The sequence below is a fragment of the Dendrobates tinctorius genome, unplaced genomic scaffold (assembly GCF_039654945.1).
Source record: "Dendrobates tinctorius isolate UK_male_01 unplaced genomic scaffold, ASM3965494v1 ptg000156l, whole genome shotgun sequence".
NCBI lineage: Eukaryota > Metazoa > Chordata > Amphibia > Anura > Dendrobatidae > Dendrobates > Dendrobates tinctorius.
This window is the reverse complement of record NW_027361823.1, coordinates 5,788,175-5,812,164: the sequence shown is the minus strand read 5'-3', so window position 1 is coordinate 5,812,164 and position 23,990 is coordinate 5,788,175. Positions and strand designations below refer to the sequence as shown.

The 23,990-nt window shown below is 44.4% G+C and overlaps 1 protein-coding gene across 2 annotated transcripts in view; it reads left to right on the top strand.

The window, feature by feature from the left end:
- The window catches only part of LOC141051293 (interferon-induced protein with tetratricopeptide repeats 5-like), a 34,003-nt gene extending 17,460 nt beyond the window's left edge, over nucleotides 1-16,543 (top strand). For both annotated transcript variants that reach the window (XM_073548185.1, XM_073548186.1), the window contains one exon: nucleotides 14,202-16,543. In XM_073548185.1, the coding sequence (XP_073404286.1) occupies nucleotides 14,202-15,660 (1,459 nt within the window). In that variant the 3' untranslated portion in view covers nucleotides 15,661-16,543. The remainder of the gene's footprint in view (nucleotides 1-14,201) is intronic.
- The last annotated feature ends 7,447 nt before the right edge of the window (nucleotides 16,544-23,990 follow it).

Sequence of the window (23,990 nt, the reverse complement as noted above, 5' to 3'; positions counted from 1 at the left end):
CTCGGTTATTTTCTTCTTTAGCTTTGTAATGTAGCAGGTGATTCCTTGACAATCTGGTGGCTCTTGTAATTTGGTTTTCAATTGTTCTTGGATGGTAACCCTGATTCAAAAAGGTCTTTTTGAGGCCTCCAAGGTGTTTGTCTCTATCCATGGGGTTGGAACATATACGATTGTATCTGATGGCTTGGCTATAGATAATAGAGTTCTTTATGTGTTTTGGATGGAAACTGTCCCATTTAAGGTATGTTGGACGGTCGATTGGCTTCTGATACAGGGATGTCTCTATTTCATTGTTTTTTAGCTTAATGATGGTGTCCAAAAAATTAATCTCAGTACTGGAGTAGTTGAGTGTTAAATTGATGGTGGGATGAAATTGATTAAACTGTTCGTGGAATGTCTTTAGCTGTTGCTCAGACTCCGTCCAGATGATTAAAATAGATCCTGTTGTCAAATTCAAAGTAATTGTGGGTGAGGATGAATTTTATAAGTTTCACCACAGCATCAGCATCAGTCCCTGTGTTTTCCATGAAGAATTTGCAGGCATTTAAACCATCTTGGTGTGGGATATTAGAGTACAAAGATTCCACATCCATGGTGGCCAGGATGGTTCCTTCTGGTAGAGGACCTATTGAATTTGACAACAGGATCTATCTACAGGAGACTGGCACAGCTATAGGAAGTAAAATGGCTCCACAGTATGCAAATCTTTTCATGGCCAAGCTTGAAAGCGACTTTTTGTCCTCATGCCCCACCAGGCCCCTGGCCTACTACCGCTTCATTGATGATATTTTAATCATCTGGACGGAGTCTGAGCAACAGCTAAAGACGTTCCACGAACAATTTAATCAATTTCATCCCACCATCAATTTAACACTCAACTACTCCAGTACTGAGATTAATTTTTTGGACACCATCATTAAGCTAAAAAACAATGAAATAGAGACATCCCTGTATCAGAAGCCAATCGACCGTCCAACATACCTTAAATGGGACAGTTTCCATCCAAAACACATAAAGAACTCTATTATCTATAGCCAAGCCATCAGATACAATCGTATATGTTCCAACCCCATGGATAGAGACAAACAACTTGGACGCCTCAAAAAGACCTTTTTGAATCAGGGTTACCATCAAGAACAATTGAAAACCAAATTACAAGAGCCACCAGATTGTCAAGGAATCACCTGCTACATTACAAAGCTAAAGAAGAAAATAACCGAGTGCCTCTAGTAGTCACCTACAACCCAAATCTGGAGGTGCTAAGGGGAGCTGCACGGAAATTGCAATCTTTACTACAAAAAGATGCCCGATTAAAATCCATTTTTCCAGACCCCCCACTGCTGTGTTTTAGGCAGCCCCCAAATTTAAGAAGCATCATTGTCAGAAGCTCCCTGTCCTCTCCAACAGCTACAGGAACCTTTCCTTGCAACCAAAAAAAATGTAAAGCCTGTCCATTTATAATGACCACGGACAAGATAATGATCCCCAACTCACATCAGGACTACAAGATCCCAGGTACTTTCACCTGCATTACATCTAATGTGGTGTACTTAATTATTTGTATTAAATGTCCATCTGGGGGTCTGTATGTGGGGGAGACAGGGCAAAAGCTTAGAACAAGGATGAATGCTCATCGTCACACAATAAGAGAAAAAAGAATGGATCTACCTGTGGCAAAACATTTCTGTATCCCTGATCACAGCAACGTGGATATGAAATTACTGGTATTGAAAGGTAACTTCAATTCTCAGAGAGAGAGACGAGTTTGGGAGTACAAATTTATGACGAACTTTGACACTCTCAGTGCTGGAATGAATGTGTCGCATGGATTTATGTCTTTTTACATCAACTAAGGAATTTCCTTTTAAAACCTCGTGGGGGCATCACAACACAGAACTAGACCCCAATCAGAGGACCATAAAACATCCGGACTCCTTATCTATGAACTGGTCCAATGTTTATATTTATGTTTCTCCCTCTCCCATATTGATAGTTCTGCTTCACGTCACTTGTCTCATCTATTGCATTTTTTCTAGGCTGTATTGTGCATAAATATGTGACTTCAGATTTTGTATTAGAGCAGCCTGATGAAGAGACCTGAGTAGTCTCGAAAGCTTGCAATGTGTTACCATCTTTTCAGTTAGCCATTAAAAGGTATCAACTACTGAGGACTCTCAATCCTGAATATTTGTCATCTTCCAGAACATTCCCGGGATGTCTCATCCCGTTCAGCATCACAGCATCCTCTTTGTCCAGCTTCACCATTTTTAGGAGTTCCCCTATCTGTTTCGGCCCAGACAAAAGGGTGTCTGCCCACGGAGCAAGTTGCCTCATAATGAGCGACCTGTGCTGCCCTACTGCTGCCAACTGTCTCACTACCATCTGTAGTGTAGTCATCTGCACTGCTATGTTCTGCGCTGCTGTGATCTGTGCGGCTGTGATCTGCGCTGCTCTGTTCTGCAGTGTTGTCATTGGTGGCCCTCAGGCCCTGAACGGCTGGGCCCATGTCCTTAACGTTACGAAGCTGACAGCCCTGTCAGAGCGCTCCAGTCCAACTGATTCAAATCTCAGCTGTTCCCCAGCTTAACGGCTGTTAGCTCCTCCTACTTTAACTATTTATAGGCTGAGTAAGCTCTCCACCCCCATCTAGCGGCCTAACTGCTGGGGTACTACGCTTTCCCTACAGTTATAACAGTAGTTATACATAGCATTTACATCAATATACATTATACTTTTATCCCTTAAGGTAATACACAGAATAGTGTAGCAGTACCTATGTGACACATACCTAATGGTAATACACATGAACGAGTAGCAGTACCAGTAAAATACGAGAAAGATGTAAAAGATAAAATAACATTTTCCATTCCCTTACACCACTCCTGGTTTTGGCTTACACAAAGTGAGGTAAAATACCAAATACTGAATGTGTGAACATGGCCTAAGGTTGGAGTTACACTAAACCTATGAAAAATTGGTATGAGTCTCCCTGCAGAGAGTTGCATGAGTGTAATGCAACTGTCATGCGAGTACAATCTGATTTTTCAAACCTAGCATCCGATTTATATCTGAATGCAGTGCGATTGCTATCTGATTGCAATTAGATTTTAACATGAGCTATTACATAGAGCAATTCTCTACATAATTTACCCTTCGCTTTCAAACGAAATATTCTTCAAAACACACATAGATAGATAGATAGATAGATAGATAGATAGATACTAGATAGATAAGCAGTTTAGCAGCCCCCATTACTAATCCCATAGTCATATTGTATAAAAACACAGACACCCAGAAAAAAGTCCTTTAAGTGAAAGAATGATATAGACTCCTTTAATACATCTTAATTAAACCATACTTAAGACCTCGCCCATTCCACCAGTGCCATTGTTGTCTGCAAAAGTTAAAAACCAAACAATATTCCTCACCTTTCCACAGAGGTGATGATAATCCTTTTGTCCCATGACTGATCTAGCTCTTCTACATCTAGATGGCATGCTGCATGGTTGCATGATGTGACCATACAGCCTGCCATCCAGCAGAGACACTGAGCAGCATGTGCTCAGTGTCTCCCTGTGAACTTCTATTCCCTGTCTGAGGGCACCTCGAACGTGAGAAAGTTCTCCCGCTCGAAGTTCCTACTTGTTCACAGCCAGTGAACTCACTTCATCTTTCTGATGTCAGTGTGAGCGGTGTGGGACAAATGGATTATCATCATCTCTGCGGAAAGGTGAGGAATATTGTTGTTTGTTTTTTTAACTCTTTTGCTGACAACAATGGCATCGGTGGAATGGGCGAGGTCGTAAGTAGAGTTGAGCGACTTTTGGTTTTTTAGGGTCGCGTTTCGTTTCGTGAAACCCGACTTTTCCAAAAGTCGGGTCGAGCAAGATCGTCCGATTATAGGGAAAAGTCGGGGTCGTCCCGAAACACGAAACCCAATGTAAGTCAATGGGGAATAAAAGTCGGCAGTGAGAGGAGGACAGGAAACACACCTACAGTGCCCATTTGAATGCCAAAAGCATCAATTCTTCTTTCTTAAGCTTGTCAACCTTAATTAACTTCATAATACAAGTTATGCACTGAAAAATGGGGGTTATTTGGCTACAAACTGTGGGGGGGAGGGCTGGCTCCAGGTTTTCATGTGCCCTGGGCGAAAGAGCGCCCCTTTAACACATACCACAACTCATCATGCTCCGATACGGCAGAGAAATAGCGGTATAGTACAATGAAAAATACCTCACTTTTTACATCTCATGACGAGGCCCATCTATTTCTCCATACAGAATCATTGGTCCCATATAATGTTTGAAACAGTATATGATGAGCTCCACATAATGCTACAGTATATGTTGGTCCCCATGGATGAAGCTCCACTGTCTTATGGGCCCAAATAATGCTCCAAACATAATGGGCCCCATTTCTAATGCTCTAGTGTATAATGGGCCCTGTAAATGCTGCTCCACTGTCTGATGTCCACCTTTGGAATGTTCCAGTGTATGGTGGGCCCCATCTATCATTCTCCAGAGTATAGTGCTCCCCAAAAATTGCTGTCCCAACATTGAAAACAATCAAATAAGTCTCCTCGCTAGGTAATCCCTGTACTTGTCTGGACAGGTGCTGTAGCTTGCTTAACAGCTCGCCAGCCGTTCTCACGCCCAGTATGGATTACACGTGATTGCACAAAGGTGAGAAAGGGTACCGTATCTCCAGATAACATGTATGGATAGCGTACACATTCAAAATATATGTCTCAGGAGGCAGGCTCAGACGGTGTTAGGCCCAGTATGGATTGCACGTGATTGCACAAAGGTTAGAAAGGGTACCGTATCCCCGGATAACATGTATGGATAGTGTACACATTCAAAATATATGTCTATACAGCATGAGGCAGGCTCAGACGGTGTTAGGCCCAGTATGGATTGCACGTGATTTCACAAAGGTTAGAAAGGGTACCGTATCCCTGGATAACATGTATGGATAGCGTACACATTCAAAATATATGTCTATACAGCATGAGGCAGGCTCAGACGGTGTTAGGCCCAGTATGGATTGCACGTGATTGCACAAAGGTTAGAAAGGGTACCGTATCCCTGGATAACATGTATGGATAGCGTACACATTCAAAATATATGTCTATACAGCATGAGGCAGGCTCAGACGGTGTTAGGCCCAGTATGGATTGCACGTGATTGCACAAAGGTTAGAAAGGGTACCGTATCCCTGGATAACATGTATGGATAGCGTACACATTCAAAATATATGTCTCAGGAGGCAGGCTCAGACGGTGTTAGGCCCAGTATGGATTGCACGTGATTGCACAAAGGTTAGAAAGGGTACCGTATCCCTGGATAACATGTATGGATAGCGTACACATTCAAAATATATGTCTCAGGAGGCAGGCTCAGACGGTGTCAGGCACAGTATGGATTTGACGGCCCAGATTACACAGCGGAGGAGCAGGGAGAGGTAAAGATTGCAAATGCTGGGGCCCTGCCCAAGCAAGGGGGGCCCACTCGTGGGCGTCGGTACTGGCACTGGGCCCCTCATAGTACAACGGTGTGTCTGACGGCGGGTGTGCACCACCACCGTCAGAGACACTTGATTGCACTATGAGGGACCCTGTGCCAGTGCCCGCGTCCAAGAGTCGGCCTACCCACCTGTCCAGGGCAACGGCACTCGCACGGTGTCGTGCGGTAGGTGGTGACCCCGGCCATGGGGGGGAGGCAGCACAGTTAGGGAGTTTTAGAAAGTGGCATATGTTGATGTTGGACATTCAACTGATGCAAAAGGCGAAATAGGTGAAGTACCAGGAAGAGGTGGACCAAAGCAAGCCATTTTTCTGTCACCCTATGTGTCATCAGGGGAAGGTGGGACAAAATCCTTGGAAACCCATGCGTGGTTCATTTTAATGAAGGTTAGATCATCCACATTTTGGGTTGACAGACGGGTCCTTTTTTCTGTCAGGATTGATCCAGCTGCACTGAAGACTCTTTCCGATAGCACACTTGCAGCTGGGCAAGCGAGCTCCTGTAAGGCATATTGGGCCAATTCAGGCCAGGTGTCCAGTTTAGCGGCCCAATAGTCAAAGGGGAATGACCTGTGTGGGAGAACATCGATATGGGAGGAAAAGTAGTTAGTTACCATAGTTGACAACTGCTGTCTCCTGTCACTTTCCATCGATGCAGTATTACCAGTTGTGTGAGCGGTATTTGAAAAATCAGTCCACAACATTGTCATGAAACCCCTGTCTCCAACGCCACTTCTGCTGTGTGCACCACAAACACCTCTGCCAAGCTGCCCCCGGCCCGTACGGCTCGTGTGAGAACCATCACCGCTGCTGTGTGCTGGGAATGCCTCAAGCAACCGATTTACCAGAGTTGCTTGTTTATTAGCCAATATTAGGTCAAGGTTCTCCTGTGGCATGATGTTTTGTAATTTGCCTTTATAGCGTGGATCCAGGATGCTGGCCAACCAGTAGTCGTCATCGTTCATCATTTTGGCAATGCGGGGGTCCCTTTTTAGGATCCGCAAGGCATAATCTGACATGTGGGCCAATGTTCCCGGTGTCAATGATGCACTGCGAGTGCTGGGTGGAGGAGCACTTTCTGGCAAATCCACATCCCTCCAGTCACGCACAAACCCTGTACCAGACCTTGCCACGCCAACATTTTCACTTGCCCCACGAGATGCATCCTCCTCCCCTAAGTAATCATCCCCATCCTCCTCCTCCTCCTCTTCTTCCTCCACCTCGTCCAGGAGAGGTCCCTGAGCAGACAATGGCTGAATGTCATCAAGGATTCCCTCCTCCTCTTCCTCCTCATCAACATTGGCTGCAGACGCCTGCTCCTTAAGGTGCGTCAAAGTTTGCATGAGCAGACGCATAAGTGGGATGCTCATGCTTAGGATGGCGTCGTCTGCGCTTACCAGCCGTGTGCATTCCTCAAAACACTGAAGGACTTTACAAAGGTCTTTCAGCTTCGACCACTGCACACCTGTCAACTCCATGTCTGCTCTCAAAGTGCCTGGCCGTGTATCCTCCCACAAATGCATTATGGCCTGCCTCTGCTCGCACAGCCGCTCCACCATGTGCAGGGTGGAGTTCCACCTTGTTGCAATGTCGATAATGAGGCGGTGGTTGGGAAGGTGGAGCAATCGCTGCAGCTTCTGCATACGAACGGAGTGTACAGGCGACCGGCGGATGTGCGCGCACAGTCTTCGCACCTTCTGGAGCAGGGCTGTTAACTCCAGATAATTTTTGAGGAAGCACTGCACCACCAGGTTCAAGGTGTGAGCCAAGCAAGGTATGTGGCTGAGTTTTGAAAGGGCTATGGCTGCCACAAAATTACGGCCGTTATCACTAACTACCTTGCCTGCCTCAAGATGTACACTGCCCAGCCATGACTCAGTTTGTCGCTTCAAGTACTCGGCCAGCACCTCGGCGGTGTGTCTGTCGCCCAAACACATCATCTGCAACACAGCCTGCTGACGCTTTCCACTAGCTGCTCGATAGGGGGACACATCGTGTGCAACAGTGGCAGCTGCAGATGGAGTGCTCGTACGACTGCGCTCTGTGGACGAGCTTTCGCTTCTGGAGGAGGTGGAGGAGGAGGAGGGTCGAACGTCTACAGCCAACTGTTTCCTATACCGTGGGCTAGGCAGCACTGTGGCGACTGGGTAGGTCATAGCGTGGTACTGCATAGGCCATGAGTTCGCGGAAAGCTGTGCTTTCCACCAACCGAAAGGGCATCATCTCAAACGAGATTAGTTTGGCAATGTGGGCGTTCAAACCCAGTGTACGCGGATGAGAGACTGAGTACTTTCTTGACCTACTCATAGTGTCTGGGACTGTGAGCTGGACTTGAGAGCTGCATATGGTGGAAGTAGCGGTGGACAGGGCGGACTGAGAGAGGGTTGATGATGGTGATGGAGTTGGTGTTCTTTCTGATGGCCTAGAATCAGTATTTCGTTGATATAACAGTGGGATTCCCTGACTGCTGTGGTCTTGCAACGACACCTCAACATTTGCTGCTGTGCTAACCGGTGGGCTTACAGTGGGGGAAACAATGTAGCGTTGCTGACTACCTTCGTTGTGATCAGTTGCACATGTGGCACTTGAGGTTTGGTGTTGTGTCCACGCTTGCAAGTGCATGCTGGTTAAATGTCTAAGCATGCAACTGGTATTCAAATTTTTCAGATTTTTCCCTCGGCTAAAGGTCTTTGCGCACTTCTTACAGATAACCTTGGCCTGATCATGAGGATTTTGTTCAAAAAAGTGCCACACTGCACTCTTACTACTTTGGCAGACATTTTGCGGCCTAGCACGCTGTGATCTTTTGACCCTCTGGACAAGCTGTCCAGCAACTCTTTTGATGTTTGGAACCTGTCTTTGGAGTGCTCCGGGCCTGCCAGATAACAGCTGTTGCGATGTCGATGTCTGCTGTGGATGCTCCTCATCTGAGCTATTGGAAGCAGCACCCTCTTCCCCCAATGGATGCCAATCTGGGTCAACAACTGGGTCATCCATCACCTCCTCTTCTATGTCATGTGCACCTTCCTCTGTGTCACCGTGTATGGTGGTATAGTGTGCGGGAAGGGGCACCTGAGTCTCATCAGGGTCAGAATCTGGCTCTGTACACTGCGAGGACAATGTAGTGCTCTGAGTGAATGTACCAGCAGAATCATCCATCAGCGGCTGTGCATCAGTGCACTCCATGTCAGATTCATCTTGGCCTGGGTAATTCACCATTTGACTTGATAATCCAGGCATGGTATGTGAAAACAGCTCCATGGAGTAATCAGTAGTATGGCCTGCGTCATCCTTCAATCTTGGTTGGGGTGAAGGACACAAGGAAAGGTGTGGTTCATGAACATGAGCCTCCAATGACGACTCAGTGCTTTTACTTTTTACAACTGAAGAAGAGGAGGCGATAGAGCTGGAGGCTGAGTCAGCAATGTAAGACAAAACTTTTTCCTGATGCTCTGGCTTTAAAAGCGGTTTGCCAACTCCTAGAAAACTAAGCGTTCGAGGCCTTATGTAGCCAGACGATGACGCAGGGTCAGCACCTCCTGCATTCGGTCCTATTTTGCTCTTGCCACTACCATCAGATCACCACCAACACCATCATTACCAGCTGCCAACCCCCGCCCAATTCCACGGCCTCTTCCACCAGCCTTCCTCATTTTTGGTAGAAATGTAGACAAAATCCAACAAACTATATAGTAATGTAAAACAAGGTACAAGGTGTCTATAGGGCAGGGGAGATTTTGAATTTCTGCACACACTTGTGGACAGTGGACACTTTTGGATTGTGTGAGGCCCACTGATATCTGAGCGCTATGTGACAGGCTCGATGGCACAGCTGTGACAAAAGTGACTAGAGGATAAGGGAGATTTTGAATATCTGCACACACTTTTGGACACTGGACACTTTTGGATTGTGTGAGGCCCACTGATATCTGAGCGCTATGTGACAGGCTCGATGGCACAGCTGTGACAAAAGTGACTAGAGGATAAGGGAGATTTTGAATTTCTGCACACACTTGTGAACAGTGGACACTTTTGGATTGTGTGAGGCCCACTGATATCTGAGCGCTATGTGACAGGCTTGATGGCACAGCTGTGACAAAAGTGACTAGAGGATAAGGGAGATTTTGAATTTCTGCACACACTTTTGGACACTGGACACTTTTGGATTGTGTGAGGCCCACTGATATCTGAGCGCTATGTGACAGGCTTGATGGCACAGCTGTGACTAAAGTGACTAGAGGATAAGGGAGATTTTGAATTTCTGCACACACTTGTGGACAGTGGACACTTTTGGATTGTGTGAGGCCCACTGATATCTGAGTGCTATGTGACAGGCTCGATGGCACAGCTGTGACAAAAGTGACTAGAGGATAAGGGAGATTTTGAATTTCTGCACACACTTGTGGACAGTGGACACTTTTGGATTGTGTGAGGCCCACTGATATCTGAGTGCTATGTGACAGGCTCGATGGCACAGCTGTGACAAAAGTGACTAGAGGATAAGGGAGATTTTGAATATCTGCACACACTTTTGGACACTGGACACTTTTGGATTGTGTGAGGCCCACTGATATCTGAGCGCTATGTGACAGGCTCGATGGCACAGCTGTGACAAAAGTGACTAGAGGATAAGGGAGATTTTGAATTTCTGCACACACTTGTGGACAGTGGACAGTTTTGGATTGTGTGAGGCCCACTGATATCTGAGCGCTATGTGACAGGCTCGATGGCACAGCTGTGACAAAAGTGACTAGAGGATAAGGGAGATTTTGAATTTCTGCACACACTTGTGGACAGTGGACACTTTTGGATTGTGTGAGGCCCACTGATATCTGAGCGCTATGTGACAGGCTCGATGGCACAGCTGTGACAAAAGTGACTAGAGGATAAGGGAGATTTTGAATTTCTGCACACACTTGTGGACAGTGGACACTTTTGGATTGTGTGAGGCCCAATGAATATCTGAGCGCTATGTGACAGGCTCGATGGCACAGCTGTGACAAAAGTGACTAGAGGATAAGGGAGATTTTGAATATCTGCACACACTTTTGGACACTGGACACTTTTGGATTGTGTGAGGCCCACTGATATCTGAGCGCTATGTGACAGGCTCGATGGCACAGCTGTGACAAAAGTGACTAGAGGATAAGGGAGATTTTGAATTTCTGCACACACTTGTGGACAGTGGACACTTTTGGATTGTGTGAGGCCCACTGATATCTGAGCGCTATGTGACAGGCTCGATGGCACTGCTGTGACAAAAGTGACTAGATGATAAGGGAGATTTTTAATATCTGCACACACTTTTGGACACTGGACACTTTTGGATTGTGTGAGGCCCACTGATATCTGAGCGCTATGTGACAGGCTCGATGGCACAGCTATGACAAAAGTGACTAGAGGATAAGGGAGATTTTGAATTTCTGCACACACTTGTGGACAGTGGACACTTTTGGATTGTGTGAGGCCCACTGATATCTGAGCGCTATGTGACAGGCTCGATGGCACTGCTGTGACAAAAGTGACTAGAGGATAAGGGAGATTTTGAATCTCTGCACACACTTTTGGACACTGGACACTTTTGGATTGTGTGAGGCCCAATGAATATCTGAGCGCTATGTGACAGGCTCGATGGCACAGCTGTGACAAAAGTGACTAGAGGATAAGGGAGATTGGATTGCTTTTAAAAAAGCAGTTTGCGGAGCAGTGGGTAAACAGCAATGCCAGCCTGTCAGGAAGCCTTAGAAGGCAGCCCAACAACCAACACCACTGATACACCACTATATAGCCTCCCCTTGCACTGCACACACAGTGACTGGTGTGTTGTGCAGGCCAAATTGCTAGCAGCAGAAGCAGTTTTGTTTTCTTCTCAGCAGGACAAAAAAAAAAAATTGGGATTGCTTTTAAAAAAGCAGTTTGCGGAGCAGTGGGTAAACAGCAATGCCAGCCTGTCAGGAAGCCTTAAAAGGCAGCCCAACAACCAACACCACTGATACACCACTATATAGCCTCCCCTTGCACTGCACACACAGTGACTGGTGTGTTGTGCAGGCCAAATCGCTAGCAGCAGAAGCAGTATTTTTGTCTTCTTCCCTGCCTAACGCTCTCCCTACAGAATCAGCAGCAACCTCTCCCTATACTAAGATCGGCAGAAGTAAGATGGCGGTCGGCGTGCACGCCCTTTTATACCCCCTGTGACGCCCACCAAAGCAAGCCAATCACTTGCATGCCCTTCTGAAAGATGGTGGTGACCCGTGCCTATGTCATCACGTTGCCCAGAGTGTCCGTGGATCCTGATTGGCTGAAAAAGAGCGCAAAACAAACTTTTGAAACGCGACTTTGGCGCGTAAGTCGCCGACCTCGTGGCCGACCTCATCCTAGGTCGGGTTTCGTTTCATGAAACCCGACTTTGCCAAAAGTCGGGGACTTTTGAATTTTTTCGACCCGTTTCGCTCAACTCTAGTCGTAAGTATGGTTTAATTAAGATTTATTAAAGGAGTTTGTGTCATTCTTTCAATTAAAGGACTTTTTTCTGGGTATCTGTTTTTATACAATATGACTGTGATGTTTTCTCGCATAGCACTCGGACGTATTCTACTGTAATGTGACTCCGGCCCAAGACCAAAGACCCTGCACAATGGGAAGATGTTAGTGATGCATGAATGAAGAGATACGTGTGGTTAATAATTTGGACTGAAGCGGGTGTATATCTGATGGAAATGTACTGAAAACATAAAACATGCAGTGTACTGTATAGGAAACCATCAAAAAAGAAAATCCTCCACAATCCCCAAATATTATAAATTCAATTCAGAAATGTATTGGACAAGAAAAAACATGAATAAAGACAGGTGAACAGACACAGTGGTCAGCCCATGGCTGTTTCACATTCAGATGGTGTTTTCTCAAACATTACACTTTGTAATGAAGTTGTACAATTATTCTATGCCTGCTTCATTATATTAAAGAGGACCTGTCAAAAGTCCCCAGTTTTTGCACTAATTTTATTCCCACTGAGTATTCTCTCAGTTTTTTGTTGTTTGTTCATACCAAATGCAACATATAGTGTGAGAGATATGGGCCTTTTATTTAGTACTAAATTCTATGATCTTTATCTAAGGGGCAAGGTTCATGGAGTAATAATGTGACTAAAGACATGCCTCAGAGAATCCTGATAAACACCACCAAAATTAGCAGTAACTGAAAAACCTCATATCTCTGGCCCATATGGTGTATTAAAAAAAAAAGAAAAAAACACTATACTCCGGGGAGCAGCAGGAATAAAGGAAGAGCAAAAACTTACCCCTTTTAACCAAAATCTTTAAGATTTTGCACTACTTAATTAACTACTCTTATGCGATAGTATTTGGATTTTTTGTTTATAGCACTCTGTGCAACTCTACAACATGGAATATTTGTTCGTGTGTAGTGGAATGTCTTTTTACATTATCCAGTAATTAGGTCTGGAATTTTATATCTTTTTATGGGCTTTTTTTTAAAGGCATATCCCAAAATGTATTGTTTTTGGCTAATGCATATTTAGACCTGAAAAAAAGACAGCCACATGCCCCTATAATCTTAGTTTATGCTTCCCTCTATCTTTCTTATTTTTTTGTTTTCCTATGATGCAGTATTTTATTCACCAGAGCTATCCTGCTGCTCTGCTCTGAACCCATGATCACCCTGCATGTCCTTGATGTTGTAAGAACCTCTTTGTCCTCTTCTGAGTGTCGCCAGCAATGCCACTCCACTATTATATCTTCTGTGAACATCACTGATGATCGATGAGATAAATGACCATCAATTGTTATAGCCTTGACGTCAAGTATTAACTTCTGCACTTCTTAAATCATTTATACCTAAAGCACTGTTATCATTGATGGTCCTGGTGGTTTTCTTGCTTGGCTGCAGCTGTTATACAGCCAAGAGGCAAACCGTCAGTGTTGGGTAGTGGCTTGTATAGACATAGCCCACGTTCATACATCCACTATTTGGTCAGTAATTTACATCAGTATTTGTAAGCCAAAACCAGGAATGGGTGATAAATCCAGAAGTGATGACTAGGGATGGTCGAACCCAAACTGTAAAGTTCTGGGCCCGTACCGAACACATAGAGTTTGGACACAAGGTCCCGAACACGGGTTTCCATGGGAAACCCATGTTAGAGTTCGGGTCCAGGGCCTGTAAAAGCATAAAATTAATAATAAACATAACTATACTTACCTGTCCAGCCACGGGCACTCCCATCCCGCTGTCTCCCGGCCGCATCTGCTTCCGGGGCCACTCATTAACCTCTGGCGGTATTCACTGCACTCGGCAGTATTTGGCTTTTTCTGGCAGCGTTCGTGCGGTGACATCAGGGTTCAAGCCTCAGTCCGACATAGTCCACATGGATAGCAATGTCAGCCCTGCTACATCACTCTGTATAGACAAGCGTCTATGCAGAGCGAGAAGCAGGCTGATGCTGACAGTGACAGTCAGAGTTCACCCGAGTTCATGGCACTCCACTTAGTGTTACTGGTGCCCAACTCAAAATTGTTTGTTTCACGTATTTTATATGCTGGCACATGTTAGGGACTGATGTATATCATATATGACTGTACATTTCTGTGTATTTGTTATCACTGGTTAAATCAATTATAACAATCCACTCTCCAATTTTTTTTTTTCACAGTGGGTCATCGAAAGAAGCATTAAAGCCTCGTTTACTACAACTTAAATGTCAATTTACTTGGAATCTTCTTCTAAAGAACACGGATCCTGATGAACTAGAAGACAGATTGCATTACCAATTGGAATTTCTTGACACCAAGAACAAATACATGGTGCACAATTTCCTGGCCTATGCGATGCATCTGAAAAAGGACTACACAGAAGCTATACTCAATTTAGAGATGGCAGAAGAAATGATTAAAGATATGAATAAAGAAAACAATCCGGATGGGGCTGATCAAAAATATTTGGTGACTTATGGAAATTATGCCTGGGTGTACTACTACATGAAGCAGTATGAAGATTCGCAGAAATATGTAGATAAAGTAGAGCAGATTTATAAAGAACTGCAAGATAGACAAGACATAGCAGAAATCTATGGGGAAAAAGGCTGGTCACTGCTAAAATTCTGTAGAAAATATTATGAAGAAGCAAAACAATGTTTTCAGAAGGCTTTAGAGCTAGAGCCAGAAAATCCTGAGTGGATCACAGGATATGCAACAGTGGTCTATAGACTGGAAGGTTTCAATAACAGAACATGTGCTGCTTCAGAATGCAAATCACTAGAGTTATTGAAAAGTGCAGTAGAGAAGAATCCAAATGATGCCGTGGTGAAGGCGCTTCTTGCATTAAAGCTGCAAGACCTAAACAGAACTGGTGAGGGAAGAAGATATATTGAAGGAGCCTTAGAACAAGCCCCAAACTCTCCATATCTGCTCCGTTATGTTGCCAAGTTTTACAGAAGGGCTGGGATGGTAGATGAGGCCCTGCGCGTCCTAAAAACTGCAGTAGACCTCATCCCAACTTCTGGATTTCTTCATCACCAAATTGGACTATGTTACAGAAAAAAGTATTTTATTTGCAAAAAAGGGTTTGGAACCAGGAACCCTTATAACAGACAAAAGCAAAAGGCAGAATTAAATGGCCTTATCCAAAATGCCATCTTTCATTTTGAGAAAACGGTGGAGTACAAGAAAACATATGTATTCGCAAATGTAGACTTAGCAAATATGTATAGTGAAGCAAAGGAATATCAAAAAGCAGATGAAAGATTTAAAACTGTTTTGGCATTCACCAATCTTACAGATGAGGAGAAGCAGCAGATCTATGACAATTATGGACGGTTTAAAGAATACTGTATGGGGTCTGAATCTGAAGCCATCGACTACTATAAAAAGAGTCTGCAGATCACTGTACTTTCACAAGAGAGAGAGTCAAGTGAAAAGTCTCTAAGAAGAATTTCTTCAAAGAAGATTAGAAACAATATTCGTGATGCTAAAGGTTACGCTTTGCTCGGCTTTGTCTATAAGACTAAAGGAGAAAGAAATGATGCAATTGATAGCTATGAAAAAGCCTTAGAATATGATCCTTACAATGAGGAATATGTGACTGAGCTATGTGAGCTAAAGCTGATGATATAAAAAAAACAAGTGAAATAGTTTTTTTTTCCTTTCATAATTTTGTAAGCTCTGGTTGAATTATATCTAATTTACATCTTTATGTTAGGTGCACACGGTGTGGATTCTGCTGTGGAATTTTCCACGCAGATTTTGCAAAATCTGCAGGTAAAATGACCTGCGTTTTACCTGCAGTTTTAGTGCAGATTTATTGCATTTTTTGTGCAGATTTCCCCTGCAGTTTTCACCTGCAGATTTCTATAATGGAGCAGATGAAAAACTGCTTCAGAACTGCACAAAAGAAGTGACATGCTGCAGTTTTAAATGTGCACCAAATCTGGGTGGAAAAATCTGCAGCATGTGCACAGCATTTTTTGTTTTACATAGCCTTAAATGGTACTGTACATCACTTGCAGTTCTGCTGCAGTTCTGCAGGGCCAAATCTGCACACGCTGTGGTTTTTGCTGCAGTTTTGGCCGCAGCAGAACTGCAGCAGTTCTGCAGACAGTGTACAGTAGCATGTTATCCTATGGGATTTACAATCTGCTGTGCACATGCTGCGGATTTTTAACTGCGGAAAAGCTGCGGTTTTGAATCTGCAGAAAGAAATGACATGTCAATTCTTTTCTGCGGATTCTGCTGCGGTTTACCATCTCCTCCATTGTAGAGGTGATAAACCGCAGGGAAAACCGTAGTTCCACAGATAAAAAATCTGCAGACCAATCCGCAGTGTGTGCACTTAGCCTAACTGCCTTAGAATTGATATTTAGCTATTTTTATGTGTATAGGTTTGTAGCCATAAGTATTCGCTAAAGGGAACCTGTCAGCAGGATTGTGCACAGTAACCTACACACAGTGTCAGGTCGGCGTCGTTATACTGAATAAAATGATACCTTGGTTGAAGAAATCCGTCTTGGGCTGTTTCTTAATCTTTATTTTCTGTTTTTTGTTAATGATATGCTCGTGTCCTAAGGTGGGGTTTGTGTATGTGGTGCTCTGATTAGATATTCATAATGCAGACTGCACTGATCCCTAACTGACCTGCCCCCAAGTTTGCATAATGAATATACTAATGTGTGTTTGAAAAAAAGCATGTCACTTAATCAAAATGGTGGTGCTTGCGCACTTTCTCTTATCGGTTAGTCTTATTATCTTCCTGTGTTTCAAAGAAAAAAAAAATCTATCACGTTCCGATAATGCTACTGTGCAAGCGCTGCCGCTAGCTCCTTGTTGTATGTATGTACACTACAACAAAATGGTGCTGGTGGTGGCGCTTGCGCAGTAGCATCTTTCAGTATGCGATATATGCTACTGGGCATGCGCAGCCTCTGGTGCCATTTTGTGGTAGTGTAAAAATTTTTTTACTGCAGCAACAAGGAGCCGGTGGAGGCGCTTGCGCAGTAGCATCTATCTCATATCAAGAGGTGCTACTACGCAAGTGCCACCCCGGCGCCATTTTGTAGTGTATATTTTTTTGGCTGCAGCAGTAAGGAGCCGGTTGCGGCGCTTGCGGGATGATTTGCCATTTTTTATTGGTACCATTTTTGGGCACATGACATTTTTTGACCGCTTTCTATTCCGATTTTTGGGAGGCAGCATGAACAAAAATCAACAATTCAGGAATTGGTTTTTTTATGTCATTCCACGTGTGGTAAAATTGATAAGGCAGCTTTATTCTTCGGGTCAGTATGTTTAGAGCGATACCACATTTATATTTTTTTTTTATGTTTTGGTGCTTTTACACAATAAAAACTATTTTACAGAAAAAATAATTATTTTTGCATCACCTTATTCTGAGAACTATAACTTTATTATTATTTCCCTGATGGAGCTGTATGGCATCATGTTTTTTGCAGGACATGATTATGTTTTCAGCTATACCAATTTTATATACATTCATCTTTTTCATATTTTTTTTTTTTACTCTGTTCACTTGTTTAATGTTTTTTACTTTGTCCCACTATGGGACTTTCACTTTTTGCAGGAGTGTTGCTATGCTTTACAAACTGTCAGCGCTTCACTGACCAACAAACATGCTAGCTCTGGTGACCCGGATTTCGTCATGACGGCACCGGGTTACCATGGCAAAGATCGGCCCCTCGCGATGAAGGGGGGGTTGTGATCGTAGTGCAGAGAGGGCGACCTCCCTTTACTTGCCTACTATATATAGTACTGTGATCAATATCGATTGCAGTATTTAGGGGGATTTAAGTGCCAGCTGTCAGAGTCAGCTGAAACGTGGGGGTGATCTCACGTGCACAGCTTCTGTAAGTGCAAAATCGCTATGACGTACAGTACAGACCAAAAGTTTGGACACACCTTCTCATTCAAATAGTTTTTTTTATTTTCATGACTATGAAAATTGTAGATTCACTCTGAAGGCATCAAAACTATGAAATAACACATGTGGAATTATATAATTAACAAAAAAGTGTGAAACAACTGAAAATATGTCTTATATTCTAGGTTCTTAAAAGTAGCCACCTTTTGCTTTGATTACTGCTTTGCACACTCTTGGCATTCTCTTGATGAGCTTCAAGAGGTAGTCACCGGAAATGGTTTTCACTTCACAGGTGTGCCCTGTCAGGTTTAATAAGTGGGATTTCTTGCCTTATAAATGGGGTTGGGACCATCAGTTGTGTTGCGCAGAAGTCTGGTGGATACACAGCTGATAGTCCTACTGAATAGACTGTTAGAATTTGTATTATGGCTAGAAAAAAGCAGCTAAGCAAAGAAAAACAAGTGGCCATCATTACTTTAAGAAATGAAGGGCAGTCAGTCTGAAAAATTGGGAAAACTTTGAAAGTGTCCCCAAGTGCAGTGGCAAAAACCATCAAGCGCTACAAAGAAACTGGCTCACATGAGGACCGCCCCAGGAAAGGAAGACCAAGAGTCACCTCTGCTGCGGAGGATAAGTTCATCTGAGTCACCAGCCTCAGAAATCGCAGGTTAACAGCAGCTCAGATTAGAGACCAGGTCAATGCCACACAGAGTTCGAGCAGCAGACACATCTCTACAACAACTGCTAAGAGGAGACTTTGTGCAGCAGGCCTTCATGGTAAAATAGCTGCTAGGAAACCACTGCTAAGGACAGGCATCAAGCAGACTTGTTTGGGCTAAAGAACACAAGGAATGGACATTAGACCAGGGAAAATCTGTGCTTTGGTCTGATGAGTCCAAATTTGAGATCTTTGGTTCCAACGACAGTGTCTTTGTGCGACGCAGAAAAGGTGAACGGATGGACTCTACATGCCTGGTTCCCACCGTGAAGCATGGAGGAGGAAGTGTGATGGTGTGGGGGTCCTTTGCTGGTGACACTGTTGAGGATTTATTCAAAATTGAAGGCATACTGAACCAGCATGGTACCACAGCATCTTGCAGCGGCATGCTATTCCATCCGGTTTGCGTTTAATTGGACCATCTTTTATTATTCAACATGACAATGACCCCAAACACACCTCCAGGCTGTGTAAGGGCTATTTGACCAAGAAGGACCGTGATGGGGTGCTACGCCAGATGACCTGGCCTCCACAGTCACCAGACCTGAACCCTATCGAGATGGTTTGGGGTGAGCTGTACCACAGAGTGAAGGCAAAAGGGCCAACAAGTGCTAAGCATCTCTGGGAACTCCTTCAAGACTGTTGGAAGACCATTTCTGGTGACTACCTCTTGAAGCTCATCAAGAGAATGCCAAGAGTGTGCAAAGCAGTAATCAAAGCAAAAGGTGGCTACTTTGAAGAACCTAGAATATAAGACATATTTTCAGTTGTTTCACACTTTTTTGTTAATTATATAATTCCACATGTGTTAATTCATAGTTTTGATGCCTTCAGAGTGAATCTACAATTTTCATAGTCATGAAAATAAAGAAAACTCTTTGAATGAGAAGGTGTGTCCAAACTTTTGGTCTGTACAGTATCTGTAACAAGGTGGCACAGGGTAGTAGTCGTGGGCGAGTCCACTACAGCAGAATCATAAAATGTCAGTTCTAATCAGTCCTGCTGCTGTTCTCCACAATGGGACGACGTCCTCCGGATGAACCACGCTTCACACTGTATAGGGCCCAACAGTGGCAACTTGTATTTTAATAACAAGATGTAGAAATAAACAAGAGATGGATGATTCCTAATCTGTTCCTAGACACAGTAACGGCTGCAGCAGCAAAGTCCATGACTCTCAGTTAACTCTCCGGAACTAAAGTCTCTGGTGGGGCACATATCCAGTCCTTGTGCCCAACGGTCCTGGCAGCCTATGTCCTCTCCAGCCGGGGGTCAGTCCCATCCCAGATGGGGACACACACATCCCCCCAGATGGGACAAACATCCTGCCTCAGGCAGTCATGCCTGGGCTCTGAGCAGGAAGCAGCCACTTCCTGCTACTTGGGCTGCTAGCTTAGCCCACCAGGTTAACCCATGCTATCCCTAACTCTAACAACAGTACATACACAGGAACATTACACAGGACATTGACAACAAAGCATAACAGCAGCAGACATGACATTATTGAACATTATCAGAACATTAATAGAGTAACATACAGGTACACCATCTGGGCATAATAATAATAATAATAATACTTTATTTTTATATAGCGCTAACATATTCCGCAGCGCTTTACAGTTTTGCACATATTTTCATCACTGTCCCTGATGGGGCTCACAATCTAAATTCCCTATTAGTATGTTTTTTGGAGTGTGGGAGGAAACCGGAGTGCCCGGAGGAAACCCACGCAAACACGGGGAGAACATATAAACTCCTTGGGCATGGTATGAAGTGGACAGGACAAGGCCATAGGAGAGCGGGGAAGTGATGAGGTTCTACTCCACCTCCTTACATATCCATACATCCTAGGTCGGTAAGTACCAGGTGACTATGACATATAGAATCATAGAATAGTAGAGTTGGAAAGGACCTCCTGGGCCATCTGGTCCAACCCCCTGCTCAAAGCAGGATTCACTAAATCATCCCAGACAGATGTCTGTCCAGCCTCTGTTTGAAGACTTCCATTGAAGGAGAACTCACCACCTCTCGTGGTAGCCTGTTCCACTCATTGATCACCCTGTCAAAAAGTTTTTTCTAATATCTAATCCGTGTCTCCTCCCATTGAATTTCATCCCATTGCTTCTAGTCTTTCCTTGCGCAAATGAGAATAAAGATGATCCTTCTACAATGTGACAGCCCTTAAGATATTTGCAGACAGCTATTAAGTCTCTCTCTCAGTCTTCTTTTTTGCAAGCTAAACATTTCCAAATCCTGTAACCGTTCCTCACAGGACATGGTTTGCAGACCTGTCAACATTCAGGTCGCTCTTCTCTTATCTTGCTCCAGTTTGTTGATGTCTTTTTTAAAATATGGTGCCCAAAACTGGACAGTATGAGGTCTGACCAAAGAGGAGTAAAGGGCAATAATGACTTCACGTGATCTAGACTGTATACTTCTGTTAACACATTCCAGAAATATGGATACGTCAACGGTTGTAAAGGGGTTAGGTCCATATTCCATGCTGCAGGATCTGGAGGATGAGCAGCAGCAGGAAGATGTAGAGGGGAACAGGCAGTTGGCACAGGCAGATAACCAGCGACACATTGGAATGGCGACAGCACTGTTGGGTGTGAAGACCAACCCTCAAAGTGCTCATGAGCAAGGTAAGTGTGGCGCCCCTGAGGGTTCAGTTGCCACAGAGATACTGCACCTCCTCCTGAGGTGTGGTACCCCACCATTCAGGTAAGGTGGAGACCCCTGACCACGTTCCAACACCTGCATACCACACAACACAGTAGTGTAGCAAAGCACCCTTTGGTGGCTCCCTGCTTGGAACACGAAGCGTGCTGGGAGGCGGGTGGAGTTAGTTGTCACCAAACGAGCGGGAAGAGTTTAGGATTTAGTCAGTCTGACAGGGTCAGTGGAGGAGTGAAGATCCCCTGAGTGGGATGGATGAAGGAAGTGCTGCAGCCGACCTCAGTGACCTGGGTCCGTTGGCACAGGAAAGAGACATTGATGGAAAGCCTAACTCTCTCCATAAGAAAGAAGGATTAGTACGGAATGTAAGGAGAGGAGGACTAAGGATTAGGGTTAGAACAGAACCTTTCTCAAGTTCACAGCGCAAGGCCGGGGTCCGGTCCCCGAGGTTGTATGAATACTAATGGTCCTGCAGCAGACACCAGAGGAATAGAAGTTGTCACCACTTTATTCCCACATCAGACTTTGGGGCACAACAGCAACGAGAGTGAGCCGGGACTTAGTAGCAAAGAGTCCCCGAAGCAGGCTACAGCTGTCTGCCGTACAAGTAGAGTTCATAGGAACATCTGACAGGAGGAACTCCAGTGTAACTCAGTACTGAGAGTACTTCACTATAGGCGCAAAAGGGAGACGTTCAGAAAAGGCACATATGTTGGCGGAGTGTTGGAACGGAGTACTTCATCTTACCTGGAAGTTGGCTGAGCCCCGGACCTGGAAGATACGGTACCGAGGCGGGCACCTGTATGCTCAACAGACTGTGAGTAAAGCTTTGGAACTACATGCCCTGGTGTCCTCCGCTTATTACTGTGCCAACCCACTCAGCACTGCTACATCTCGGTGCCAGACACTACACTCTTTCCCTTAACACCTATCTTCTTCATCTACTCTGCCCTGGGACTACAGCCCTACCTGTGGAAAGCTACACCATCATTGCTGCACCACACCATCTGTCCCAGAGGATCTGTCTGCAGCTTCGGCTTAACATCTTCATTGCCGAACACCACAGGTGGCGTCACAAATCATTCACTCATAAACTTTATTCCATCACCCTTAACCCCCCTTTTACAATGGACGCCCAGGGCCACGGACCGGGTCACAGCTACCGTGACATCTCCCATTGAAATCCACAGGGCCCGGCTCCGAGTACCCCACGGCCCTGGCACGGGGCGATCCATAAGCTGTATGCTGGATTACTTGTGGGAGGATAGGTGTATTGTTACTGTTAAGCAAAGGGATAGCCACGCTTTTAAACCCTCACTATAGAAATAAAATAAAGGACATTTTTCTGGATTCCAAAAGGCAGTCCAAACTGACTTATTACCAAAATGCCATGGGCATCTGGGTCAGGAGAATGGACCAGTGGCAAAAACTGCCCCATTTTGCTAAGGACATGCTGTCATGTGCAGCTTCCAGTGTGATGTCAGAGAGGGTATTCAATGTGGCTGGTGGATTTCTCACAACCAAAAGGACCAGGTTACCTGCCATAATTGTGAAAATCCTAACATTAGTCAAAATAAATCGTGCATGGATCAGCACAGACTTTCATTCACCTATGGCTGATGCCTATGACGAAATCGGGGATACCACATGCCTGCCTGTTGTCTGCTATACAGTTTTGCTGCCGCCAAAGCCCATAGCCCACACTCAGCTGGGCATCTGCTCCCTTTCCATCATGTCTCCTATCCTGTAGGGCTAATGCTGGAGTCGCTGTTGCAGTCCATACACTGCCAGACATGTCCGAGCCTGATCCATCATATCCTTATACCATGTGGCTCTGATACTAGACGTCCACAGACATCTCCTGCACTTGTCTTGTGTGGTGAACAGCTATACAATACTGCTGTTTGGGAGTGTAATCTCCTGAGGGGGCTAAAAAATGAAACAGCTCCCAAAATAGGGATATATTTTCCCTGCTGATGGACAATTCATTGCTTCTTCACTTTCAAAACAACTAGCCTGTTCCTGCTCAATAATAAAGCCGAAAAAATGAACTGGAGTAGAAGTTGGTATGCATGTAAAGTAGGAACATGTTCACACTGGCCATCAAACAGACAAAACCCAAGACAGGAACAAAATAAACAATACCCTGCAGTAAATAAATAAGTGAAAGCAATAGTGCATATAAATAACATTGGGTACGTCATAAACACCATTTTTAATTTGCAAAATCATTCTTGAGGCCCACTATGTAGCTACATAGAAATAAATACAAAACCACCAGTTATGTGGTAAAACACGCTAATATCAGGGTATAATATAAGATACTACACTTCCTAATGTTATAGAAAGAGTTGGTGCCCACATTTTGGTGAAAATTCAGTTATAAATGTCCCTTGATGTGTATTAACCACTAAACCAATGTTTTATAGCATCAGTGCAATGGACGGGATTAATGACATCTCTTCCATACGCTGAGAAAATCCACGGCATGAGTTGACCGATGCAGACTTGACATGAACAATTTGTCAATTCATGCTGCGGATATTCACGACCGATTTTATCCTTTGCAATATGAAGGATCAGGTGAGTGGTAAAGGTACACCATTACATAGTAGTAAACGCAGCAATATCTGCACAATATCATTGTGGATATTTCTGCTGTTATTTTTCTGTGGG